The sequence below is a fragment of the Oncorhynchus gorbuscha genome, linkage group LG07, assembly GCF_021184085.1.
Source record: "Oncorhynchus gorbuscha isolate QuinsamMale2020 ecotype Even-year linkage group LG07, OgorEven_v1.0, whole genome shotgun sequence".
NCBI lineage: Eukaryota > Metazoa > Chordata > Actinopteri > Salmoniformes > Salmonidae > Oncorhynchus > Oncorhynchus gorbuscha.
In genome coordinates, this window is record NC_060179.1 from 87,546,192 (window position 1) to 87,558,407 (window position 12,216).

The following is a 12,216-nucleotide window of genomic DNA, read 5'->3' on the forward strand; positions in this document are numbered from 1 at the left end:
CTCCAAATCACTCTACAGAGCTCCAAATCACTCCACAGAGCTCCAAATCACTCCACAGAGCTCCAAATCACTCCACATCACTCCACAGAGCTCCACATCACTGAACAGAGCTCCACATCACTCCACAGAGCTGGACAGAGCTACACATGACTGCCCTAGATCAGCACAAAAACATCCTGTGACGTTCTGCACTAGCTTTGAATAACCCATGCGATATGCAACTTTTCAGGGAAGTCAGGAACCAATATAGTCAGTCAGTTAGGAAAGCTAAGGCTAGCTTTTTCAAACAGAAATTTTCATCCTGCAGCACTAATTCCAAAAAGTTCTGGGACACTGTAAAGTCCATGGAGAATAAGAGCACCTCCTCCCAGCTGCCCACTGCACTGAGGCTAAGAAACACTGTAAAGTCCATGGAGAATAAGAGCACCTCCTCCCAACTGCCCACTGCACTGAGGCTAGGAAACACTGTCACCAGCAATAAATCTACAATAATCCAGAATTTCAATAAACATTTCTCTACGGCTGGAAACACTTTCCACCTGGCTACCTCTACCCCGGCCAACATCTCAGCACCCCCTGCAGCAACTTGCCCAAGCCCAACCCCCCCTTCTCCTTCACCAAAACCCAAACAGCTGATGTCCTGAAAGAGCTGCAGAATCTGGATCCCTATAAATCAGCGGGGCTAGACAATCTGAACCCTCTCTTCCTAAAATTATCCGCCGCCATTGTTGCAACCCCTATTACCAGTCTGTTCAACCTCTCTTTTGTATCGTCTGAGATTCCTAAAGATTGGAAAGCTGCCGCGGTCATCCCCCTCTTCAAAGGGGGAGACACTCTAGACCCAAACTGTTACAGACCTATATCTATTCTACCCTGCCTTTCCAAGGTCTTCGAAAGCCAAACAGATCACCGACCATTTCGAATCCCACCGTACCTTCTCTGCTATGCAATCTGGTTTCAGAGCTGGTCATGGGTGCACCTCGGCCACACCCAAGGTCCTAAACAATATCATAACCACCATCGATAAGAGACATTACTGTGCAGCTGTATTCATCGACCTGGCCAAGGCTTTCGACTCTGTCAATCACCAACTACTTCTCTGATAGAGTTCAGTGTGTCAGATCAGAGGGCCTGTTGTCCAGACCTCTGGCAGTCTATGGGGGTGCCACAGGGTTCAATTCTCGGACCCTGTAACTATTACCCTATTAAATATATATATATATATATATATATATATACACTATTACGCATGTGACACATGAAAAACACACCACCTTGCCCATGCCTCAGAGAGAATATACAGGGAGTATAGACTGGGTTTTAGAGTCAGGAGCTCAGTACTGTAGACTAGATGTATTGAGGATAAGGGAGGGTTAAGCATGCCAGCTTCGCATACATTATTTTCCATTTTCCTTACAGTCCACTTGAACCCAAACTCCTGACAAACGTACACGCACGTGACAGGACGTGACTTACGATGCTGAGATGGATCTCGTTGCTGGCGGAGGTTGAAGGGTCACAGGTTATGGAAACAGAATACTCAGAGGACACATTCTTGACCACGTACAGTTGTCTCAGCTGCTTACACACTGCCTCAATACTCAGACCCTGGAGAGAGAGATAGCGAGAGAGGGAGAGAGCGAGAAACAGAGAGAGTTAGAGAAACAGAGAGAGCGAGAGAGAAACAGAGAGAGAGAGGGAAACAGAGAGACGGTTAGAGAGAGAGAGAGAGAGAGAGAGAGAGAGAGAGGGAGAGAGAGAGAGAGAGAGGGTTAGAGAGAGAGGGGTTAGAGAGAGAGAAAGAGGGTTAGAGAGAGAGAGAGAGAGAGAGAGAGAGAGGGTTAGAGAGAGAGAGGGTTAGAGAGAGAAAGAGAGGGTTAGAGAGAGAGAGAGAGGGTTAGAGAGAGAGGGTTAGAGAGAGAGAGAGAGAGAGAGAGAGAGGGTTAGAGAGAGAGAGGGGGTTAGAGAGAGAGAAAGAGAGGGATAGAGAGAGAGAGAGGGTTAGAGAGAGAGAGGGTTAGAGAGAGAGGGTTAGAGAGAGAGAGGGTTAGAGAGAGAGAGGGTTAGAGAGAGAGAGGGTTAGAGAGAGAGAGGGTGTTAGAGAGAGAGAGGGTTAGAGAGAGACAGAGATGGTTAGGGAGAGAGAGAGGGAGACGGAGTGAGACTAACATCAGCACTCTGCCAAAACATCAGAACTCAAATAGTTGAATCAGTTATAGAACCCATTGCCCTTTATGGTTGTGAGGTCCGCTCACCAACCAAGAATTCACAAATTGGACAAACACCAAATTAAGATTCTGCAAGCAGAATTCTGAAAAAATATCCTCTTTGTACAATGTAAAACACCAAATAATGCATGCAGAGCAGAATTAGGCCGATACCCACTAATGAACAAAATCCACAAAAAAAGCTATTCAATTCTACAACCACCTAAAAGGAAACGATGCTCACACATTCCACCACAGAGCCATAACCTACAGAGAGATGAACCTGGAGAAGTGTCCCCTAAGCAAGCTGGTTCTCTGTTCACAAACACACCCCACAGAGCCCCAGGACAGCAGCCAAATTAGACCCAACGAATTCATGAGAAAACAAAAAGATAATTACGTGACACATTGGAAAGAATCAACAAAAACTGAGCAAACTAGAATGTTATTTGTCCCTAAACAGAGAATACACAGTGGGAGAATACCTGACCACTGTGACTGACCCTAATAAACAGTGGGAGAGAGTACTAAACAGTGGCAGAATACCTGACCACTGTGACTGACCCTAAACTGTGACTGACCCTAAACAGAGAGTACACAGTGGCAGAATACCTGACCACTGTGACTGACCCAAAATTAAGGAAAGCTTTGACTATGTACAGACTCAGTGAGCATAGCCTTGCTATTGAGAAAGGCAGCATAGGGCAGACATGGCTCTCAAAGGAAGACAGGCTATGTTCACACTGCCCACAAAATGAGGTGGAAACTGAGCTGCACTTCCTAACCTCCTGCCCAATGTATGACCATATTAGAGACACATATTTCCCTCAGATTACACAGATCCACAAAGAATCCGAAAACAAACCCAATCTTGAAAATCTCCCATATCTACAGGGAGAAAAACCACAGTGTGCCATCACAGCAGCAATATTTGTGACCTGTTGCCACAAGAAAAGGTCAACCAGTGAAGAACTATTCAAATCACATTGTAAATATCACCAATATTAATATTTATTTAACTTTGGATTGGAGTCCACCTGTGTTAAATTCATGGACATGATTTGCTAAGGCTCACACCTGTCTATATAAGGTCCCACTGTTGACAGTGCATGTCAGAGCAAAAACCAAGCCTTGAGGTTGAAGGAAATGTCCGTAGAGCTCAGAGGCAGGACTGTGTCGAAGCACAGGCACAGAGAGGGGGACCAGAGGATGAGGAGAGGGGGACCAGAGGATGAGGAGAGAGGGGGACCAGAGGATGAGAGAGAGAGGGGGACCAGAGGGAGAGGAGAGAGGGGGACCAGAGGATGAGGAGAGAGGGGGGGACCAGAGGATGAGGATGGAGAGAGGGGGACCAGAGGATGAGGAGAGAGGGGGACCAGAGGATGAGGAGAGAGGGGGACCAGAGGATGAAGAGAGAGGGGGACCAGAGGATGAGGAGACAGGGGGACCAGAGGATGAAGAGAAAGGGGGACCAGAGAGGGGACCAGAGGATGAGGAGACAGGGGACCAGAGGATGAAGAGAAAGGGGGACCAGAGGATGAAGAGAGAGAGGGGACCAGAGGATGAAGAGAGAGAGGGGGACCAGAGGATGAAGGAGAGGGGGACCAGAGGAGAGAGAGGACCAGAGGATGAGGAGAGAGAGGGGACCAGAGGATGAAGAGAGAGGGGGACCAGAGGATGAGGAGAGAGGGGGACCAGAGGATGAGGAGAGAGAGGGGGACCAGAGGATGAAGAGAGAGGGGGACCAGAGGATGAGGAGAGAGGGGGACCAGAGGATGAATGAGAGAGAGGGGACCAGAGGATGAGGAGAGAGGGGGACCAGAGGATGAGGAGAGAGGGGGACCAGAGGATGAGGAGAGAGGGGGACCAGAGGATGACCAGAGGATGAGAGGGGGACCAGAGGATGAGGAGAGAGGGGGACCAGAGGATGAGGAGAGAGGGGGACCAGAGGATGAGGAGAGAGAGGGGGACCAGAGGATGAGGAGAGGATGAGGGGGACCAGAGGATGAGGGGGACCAGAGGAGAGAGAGGGGGACCAGAGGATGAAGAGAGAGGGGACCAGAGGATGAGAGAGAGGGGGACCAGAGGATGAGGAGAGAGGGGGACCAGAGGGAGAGAGAGGGGGACCAGAGGATGAGGAGAGAGGGGGACCAGAGGATGAGGAGAGAGGGGGACCAGAGGATGAGAGGATGAGAGAGAGGGGGACCAGAGGATGAGGAGAGAGGGGGACCAGAGGATGAGGATGAGGAGAGAGGGGGACCAGAGGATGAGGAGAGAGGGGGACCAGAGGATGAGGAGAGAGGGGGACCAGATAATGAGGAGAGAGGGGGACCAGATAATGAGGAGAGAGGGGGACCAGAGGATGAAGAGAGAGGGGGACCAGAGGAAGAGGAGAGAGGGGGACCTACCGGCTAAACTGAGAGCAGAAAGGTGGAGTAGGAAAGGGAAAGTGACCCAATAGCCCCTTAACTCAATCTCTGGCTTCCTTGGCAAAAGTAGTGCACTATATGGAATAGGTTAGAGAGTGTCTGAGCTGCTGAGTAGAAGGGTAGTAGGGAAGAAAAGAGGGAAATTAATCTCTCTACTCTGACTCACCCTGGGCATGGTATCTTTGGTGAACGTAAGTGTTACGTTAGCACAGCTGCTGTCGTGGTAACCGGAGCTGGGGTGGCATTTGTTGGGCGGTGGGGAGGAGGGGTGGCACTCCCCCTGACCCAGACATGGTCGGATGAAACACTGCTCCTCCCTGATTGGTACACAGCTCTGACCAGACAGACACCCGACCCCACCTCCTCTGCTACCGTGGCCTTTAACCCCACCGCTGACTCGGCAGGACCTAAGACCACACCACATCTGAAATCAATCAATTAAAGAATCAATCAATACATCACGTCTGTAAAACCAAAATATCTAAATGTGAGATACAGGAAAGACACATTCAAGACACCAGGGTTAAAAAATTACAGTGACTTTCCCAACATTGCCAGGTTTTCCAGGATTCCCAATCCCAGCTCCCTCCCTGATAATTCCCCCCTGAAATCCAGGATTCCCAATCCCAGCTCCCTCCCTGATAATTCCCCCCTGAAATCCAGGAATCCCAATCTCAGCTCCCTCCTTGATAATTCTCCTCTGAATCCAGGAATCCCAATCCCAGCTCCCTCCCTGATAATTCCCCTCTGAATCCAGGAATCCCAATCCCAGCTCCCTCCCTGATAATTCTCCTCTGAATCCAGGAATCCCAATCCCAGCTCCCTCCCTGATAATTCCCCCCTGAATTCAGGAATCCTCCAACTGGGAACTCTAATGAGGATTTCTGGAAAACCTGGAACTTTTTGGGAAAGGTAGCAGAGTATTGCAGCCCTCCAAGATACATCTACAGTTGAAGTCGGAAGTTTACATAACACCTTAGGCAAATACATTTAAACTTAGTTTTTCACAATTCCTGACATCCTAATAAAAAAATCCCTGTCTCAGGTCAGTTAGGATCACACACTTATTTTAAGAATGTGAAATGTCAGAAGAATAGAAGAGTAGAGAGCATGATTTATTTAAACTTTTATTTCTTTCATCACATTCCCAGTGGGTCAGAAGTTTACATACACTCAATTAGTATTTGGTAGCATTGCCTTAAATAGTTTAACTTGGGTCAAACATTTCGGGTAGCCTTCCACAAGCTTCCCACAATAAGTTGGGTAAATTTTGACCCATTCCTACTGACAGTAAATGAGTCAGGTTTGTAGGCCTTCTTGCTCACACGCACATTTTCAGTTCTGACCACACATTTGCTATATGATGGAGGTCAGGGCTTTGTGATGGCCACTCCAATACCTTGATATTGGAAATATGCTTGGGGTCATTGTCCATTTGGAAGACCCATTTGCGACCAAGCTTTAACTTCCTGACTGATGTCTTGAGATGTTGCTTCAATATATCCGCATCATTTTTCACAGACTATTTTGTGAAGTGCACCAGTCCCTCCTGCAGCAAAGCACCTCCACAACATGATGCTGCCACCCCCGTGCTTCAAGGTTGGGATGGTGTTCTTCGGCTTGCAAGCCTCCCCTTTTTTCCTCCAAATATAACGATGGTCATTATGGCCAAACAGTTCTATTTTTCTTTCATCAGACCAGAGGACATTTCTCCAAAAAGTACGATCTTTGTCCCCATGTGCAGTCGCAAACCGTAGTCTGGCTTTTTTTATGGCAGTTTTGGAGCAGTGGCTTCTTCCTTGCTGAGCGGCGTTTCAGGTTATGTCGATATAGGACTCGTTCTACTGTGGATATAGATACTTCTGTACCTGTTTCCTCCAGCATCGTCACAAGGTCCTGTGCAGTTGTTCTGGGATTGATTTGCACTTTTCGCAAAGTACGTTCATCTCTACAAGACAGAACTCGTCTCCTTCCTGAGAGGTATGACGGCTGCGTGGTCTCATTGTGTTTATACTTGCGTACTATTGTTTGTACAGATGAACCTGGTACCTTCTGGCATTTGGAAATTGCTCCCAAGGGTGAACCAGACTTGTGGAGGTCTACAATTTTATTCTGAGGTCTTGGCTGATTTCTTTTGATTTTCCCATGATGTCAAGCAAAGAGGCACTGAGTTTGAAGGTAGGCCTTGAAATACATCCACAGGTACACTTCCAATTGACTCAAATTATGTCAATTAGCCTATCAGAAGCTTCTAAAGCCATGACATCATTTTCTGGAATTTTCCAAGCTGTTTAAAGGGACAGTCAACTTAGTGTTTGTAACCGTCTGACCCACTGGAATTGTGATACAGTGAATTGTAAGTGAAATAATCTGTCTGTAAACAAATGTTGGATACATGACTTGTGTCACACACAAAGTAGATGCCCTAACCGAATTGCCAGAACTATAGTTTGTTAACAAGGTAAAGGTAAGAGTTTATAGTTTGTTAACAAGGTAAAGGTAAGAGTTAATAGTTTGTTAACAAGGTAAAGGTAAGAGTTTATAGTTTGTTAACAAGGTAAAGGTAAGAGTTTATAGTTTGTTAACAAGGTAAAGGTAAGAGTCTATAGTTTGTTAACAAGGTAAAGGTAAGAGTTTATAGTTTGTTAACAAGGTAAAGGTAAGAGTTTATAGTTTGTTAACAAGGTAAAGGTAAGAGTTTATAGTTTGTTAACAAGGTAAAGGTAAGAGTTTATAGTTTGTTAACAAGGTAAAGGTAAGAGTTTATAGTTTGTTAACAAGGTAAAGGTAAGGGATTAGATACGTACTCGAGTACAGACAACCTTCCCATTAAAGCACCGGCAGGTGTTGCAGTCCTCATCCCACTTGGCTAAATCAGGAATGACACGACTGTTCCCTGAGCACGGTCTCCCTGTCACTGGAACACACATACAAAATACTTACATGTCATCTCTACTGACTGTGTGTGTGTGTGTGTGTGTGTGTGTGTGTGTGTGTGTGTGTGTGTGTGTGTGTGTGTGTGTGTGTGTGTGTGTGTGTGTGTGTGTGTGTGTGTGTGTGTGTGTGTGTGTGTGTGTGTGTGTGTGCGTGAGTGCCACACCGAGTGGGAGAGAGTGAGTGTGTGTGTGTGTGAGAGAGACACCGAGTGTGAGAGAGTGAGTGGTGAGTGTGAGAGCATGAGAGAGTGACTGAAAGAGCGAGAGACTGAAAGAGAGAGAGACAGAGAGAGACTGAAAGAGAGAGTGACTGAGAGAGACTGAAAGAGAGAGAGAGACGAGAGAGACTGAATTATACGGTAATTAGCATATATTCAGCACTGCATTGACGGGTATTGTGCATGTAGCTGTGTAGTGTTGTCATAACATGTCATTTCTCCAGATGGTTATGATTTGTCCATGTTTGTAAAGCGGTGCAGCAGCCTGATACAGTGCCTTGCGAAAGTATTCGGCCCCCTTGAACTTTGCGACCTTTTGCCAAATTTCAGGCGTCAAACATAAAGATAAAAAACTGTATTTTTTTGTGAAGAATCAACAACAAGTGGGACACAATCTTGAAGTGGAACGACATTTACTGGATATTTCAAACTTTTTTAACAAATCAAAAACTGGGCATGCAAAATTATTCAGCCCCCTGAAGTTAATACTTTGTAGCGCCACCTTTTGCTGCGATTACAGCTGTAAGTCGCTTGGGGTATGTCTCTATCAGTTTTGCACATCGAGAGACTGAATTTTTTTCCCATTCCTCCTTGCAAAACAGCTCGAGCTCAGTGAGGTTGGATGGAGAGCATTTGTGAACAGCAGTTTTCAGTTCTTTCCACAGATTCTCGATTGGATTCAGGTCTGGACTTTGACTTGGCCATTCTAACACCTGGATATGTTTATTTTTGAACCATTCCAGTGTAGATTTTGCTTTATGTTTTGGATCATTGTCTTGTTGGAAGACAAATCTCCGTCCCAGTCTCAGGTCTTTTGCAGACTCCATCAGGTTTTCTTCCAGAATGGTCCTGTATTTGGCTCCATCCATCTTCCCATCAATTTTAACCATCTTCCCTGTCCCTGCTGAAGAAAAGCAGGCCCAAACCATTATGCTGCCACCACCATGTTTGACAGTGGGGATGGTGTGTTCAGGGTGATGAGCTGTGTTGCTTTTACGCCAAACATAACGTTTTGCATTGTTGCCAAAAAGTTCCATTTTGGTTTCATCTGACCAGAGCACATTCTTCCACATGTTTGGTGTGTCTCCCAGGTGGCTTGTGGCAAACTTTAAATGACACTTTTTATGGATATCTTTAAGAAATGGCTTTCTTCTTGCCACTCTTCCATAAAGGCCAGATTTGTGCAATATACGACTGATTGTTGTCCTATGGACAGAGTCTCCCACCTCAGCTGTAGATCTCTGCAGTTCATCCAGAGTGATCATGGGCCTCTTGGCTGCATCTCTGATCAGTCTTCTCCTTGTATGAGCTGAAAGTTTAGAGGGACGGCCAGGTCTTGGTAGATTTGCAGTGGTCTGATACTCCTTCCAGTTCAATATTATCGCTTGCACAGTGCTCCTTGAGATGTTTAAAGCTTGGGAAATCTTTTTGTATCCAAATCCAGCTTTAAACTTCTTCACAACAGTATCTCGGATCTTCCTGGTGTGTTCCTTGTTCTTCATGATGCTCTCTGCACTTTTAACAGACCTCTGAGACTATCACAGTGCAGGTGCATTTATACGGAGACTTGATTACACACAGGTGGATTGTATTTGTCATCATTAGTCATTTAGGTCAACATTGGATCATTCAGAGATCCTCACTGAACTTCCGGAGAGAGTTTGCTGCACTGAATGTAAAGGGGCTGAATAATTTTGCACGCCCAATTTTTCAGTTTTTTTTATATATTTTTTTTTAAATATCCAATAAATGTCGTTCCACTTCATGATTGTGTCCCACTTGTTGTTGATTCTTCACAAAAAAATACAGTTTTATATTTTTATGTTTGAAGCCTGAAATGTGGCAAAAGGTCGCAAAGTTCAAGGGGGCCGAATACTTTGGCAAGGCACTGTATCTTGAGACAGCCGGGCTGTGAATACATTGTGTGGAATGGATTATGATCAATCCTGTATTATCAGCAAGCTAAAATAGTTGTGCCCCCTTAATAATTTCTGACGCCCCCTTAATCATTTCTGACTCCCCCTAAAATATTTTTGACGCCGCCTTAATCATTTCTGACGCCCCTTAATCATTTCTGACGCCCCCTTAATCATTTCTGACACCCCTTAATCATTTCTGACACCCCCTAAATCATTTCTGACGCCCCCTAAATCATTTCTGACGCCCCCTAAATCATTTCTGACGCCCCCTAAATCATTTCTGACGCCCCCTAAATCATTTCTGATGCCCCCTAAATCATTTCTGATGCCCCCTAAATAATTTCTGATGCCCCCTAAATCATTTCTGACGCCCCCTAAATAATTTCTGATGCCCCCTTGCAGAGTTACTCCTGCCACCTGGCTATGGGTTGTGTACCTCCTGGCTATGGGTTGTGTACCTCCTGCCACCTGGCTATGGGTTGTGTACCTCCTGGCTATGGGTTGTGTACCTCCTGGCTATGGGTTGTGCACCTCCTGGCTATGGGGTGTGCACCTCCTGGCTATGGGGTGTGCACCTCCTGGCTATGGGTTGTGTACCTCCTGGCTATGGGTTGTATACCTCCTGCCTCCTGGCTATGGGTTGTGTACCTCCTGGCTATGGGTTGTGTACCTCCTGGCTATGGGTTGTGTACCTCCTGGCTATGGGTTGTGTACCTCCTGCCACCTGGCTATGGGTTGTGTAAATCCTGCCACCTGGCTATGGGTTGTGTACCTCCTGGCTATGGGTTGTGTACCTCCTGCCACCTGGCTATGGGTTGTGTACCTCCTGGCTATGGGCTATGGGTTGTGTACCTCCCTCCTGGCTATGGGTTGTGTAAATCCTGCCACCTGGCTATGGGTTGTGTACCTCCTGGCTATGGGTTGTGTACCTCCTGCCACCTGGCTATGGGTTGTGTACCTCCTGGCTATGGGTTGTGTACCTCCTGGCTATGGGTTGTGTACCTCCTGGCTATGGGTTGTGTACCTCCTGGCTATGGGTTGTGTACCTCCTGCCACCTGGCTATGGGTTGTGTACCTCCTGGCTATGGGTTGTGTACCTCCTGGCTATGGGTTGTGTACCTCCTGCCACCTGGCTATGGGTTGTGTACCTCCTGGCTATGGGTTGTGTACCTCCTGGCTATGGGTTGTGCACCTCCTGGCTATGGGTTGTGCACCTCCTGGCTATGGGGTGTGCACCTCCTGGCTATGGGTTGTGTACCTCCTGCCTCCTGGCTATGGGTTGTGTACCTCCTGGCTATGGATTGTGTACCTCCTGCCACCTGGCTATGGGTTGTGTACCACCTGGCTATGGGTTGTGTACCTCCTGGCTATGGGTTGTGTACCTCCTGGCTATGGGTTGTGTACCTCCTGGCTATGGGTTGTGTACCTCCTGGCTATGGGTTGTGTACCTCCTGGCTATGGGTTGTGTACCTCCTGGCTATGGATTGTGTACCTCCTGCCACCTGGCTATGGGTTGTGTACCTCCTGGCTATGGGTTGTGTACCTCCTGGCTATGGGGTGTGCACCTCCTGGCTATGGGGTGTGTACCTCCTGGCTATGGGTTGTGTTCACACTGCCTCCTGGCCATGGGTTGTGTACCTCCTGGCTCCTGGCTATGAGTTGTGTACCTCCTGGCTATGGGTTGTGTACCTCCTGGCTATGGGTTGTGTACCTCCTGCCACCTGGCTATGGGTTGTGTACCTCCTGCCTCCTGGCTATGGGTTGTGTTCCTCCTGGATATGGGTTGTGTACCTCCTGGCTATGGGTTGTGTACCTCCTGCCACCAGGCTATGGGTTGTGTACCTCCTGCCACCTGGCTATGGGTTGTGTACCTCCTGCCTCCTGGCTATGGGTTGTGTACCTCCTTCCTCCAGGCCTGGCTGTGGGTTGTGTTTTACATGAAAAGGCATTTTACTATCATAGTGCATTTATCCCTCCGCTGAGCCCTGACGACACTATTTTCCCCACTTCAAATAGCCATTATAAAACAGGCACCAATGGAGAACAAGACCAGACACAGATCAATGCAAAACCCACAGTTTGGAAACAGAATCAGTTCTACAGAATAACGATGGCTAACATCAGACTTCTCTTTCACCGCCTGCTGTCAGCCTAGCCTACGGTTAGCCAAAAGGTCCCGGAATATCAGTCTGCTGTTGTGGCATTTTGGATCATTCTGATTGGTCAAGAGAGTAGAGCAAAAGTGATTTTCTTTGTTGTTGTAAAGAAATAAAAATATATTATAACAGTAAAATCATTTCAAATGACAGAGAGATCGTGTTTTCAGAGATCCTATGACAGAGAGATCGTGTTTTCAGAGATCCTATGACAGAGAGATCGTGTTTTCAGAGATCCTATGACAGAGAGATCGTGTTTTCAGAGATCCTATGACATAGAGAGATCGTGTTTTCAGAGATCCTATGACATCGTGTTTTCAGAGATGACATAGAGATATCGTGTAGAGATAT

The 12,216-nt window shown here is 46.9% G+C and overlaps 1 protein-coding gene across 6 annotated transcripts in view; it reads right to left on the reverse strand.

Moving 5' to 3' along the window:
* LOC124040455 (protein jagged-1b-like) overlaps positions 1-12,216 on the reverse strand; it is a 210,334-nt gene that overhangs the window by 22,579 nt on the left and 175,539 nt on the right. For all 6 annotated transcript variants that reach the window (XM_046357673.1, XM_046357674.1, XM_046357676.1 and 3 more), the window contains exons 22-24: positions 7,444-7,553; positions 4,803-5,060; positions 1,477-1,608 (exon numbers count right to left, since the gene is read on the reverse strand). In XM_046357673.1, coding sequence (XP_046213629.1) covers positions 1,477-1,608; positions 4,803-5,060; positions 7,444-7,553 — 500 coding nt within the window. The remainder of the gene's footprint in view (positions 1-1,476; positions 1,609-4,802; positions 5,061-7,443; positions 7,554-12,216) is intronic.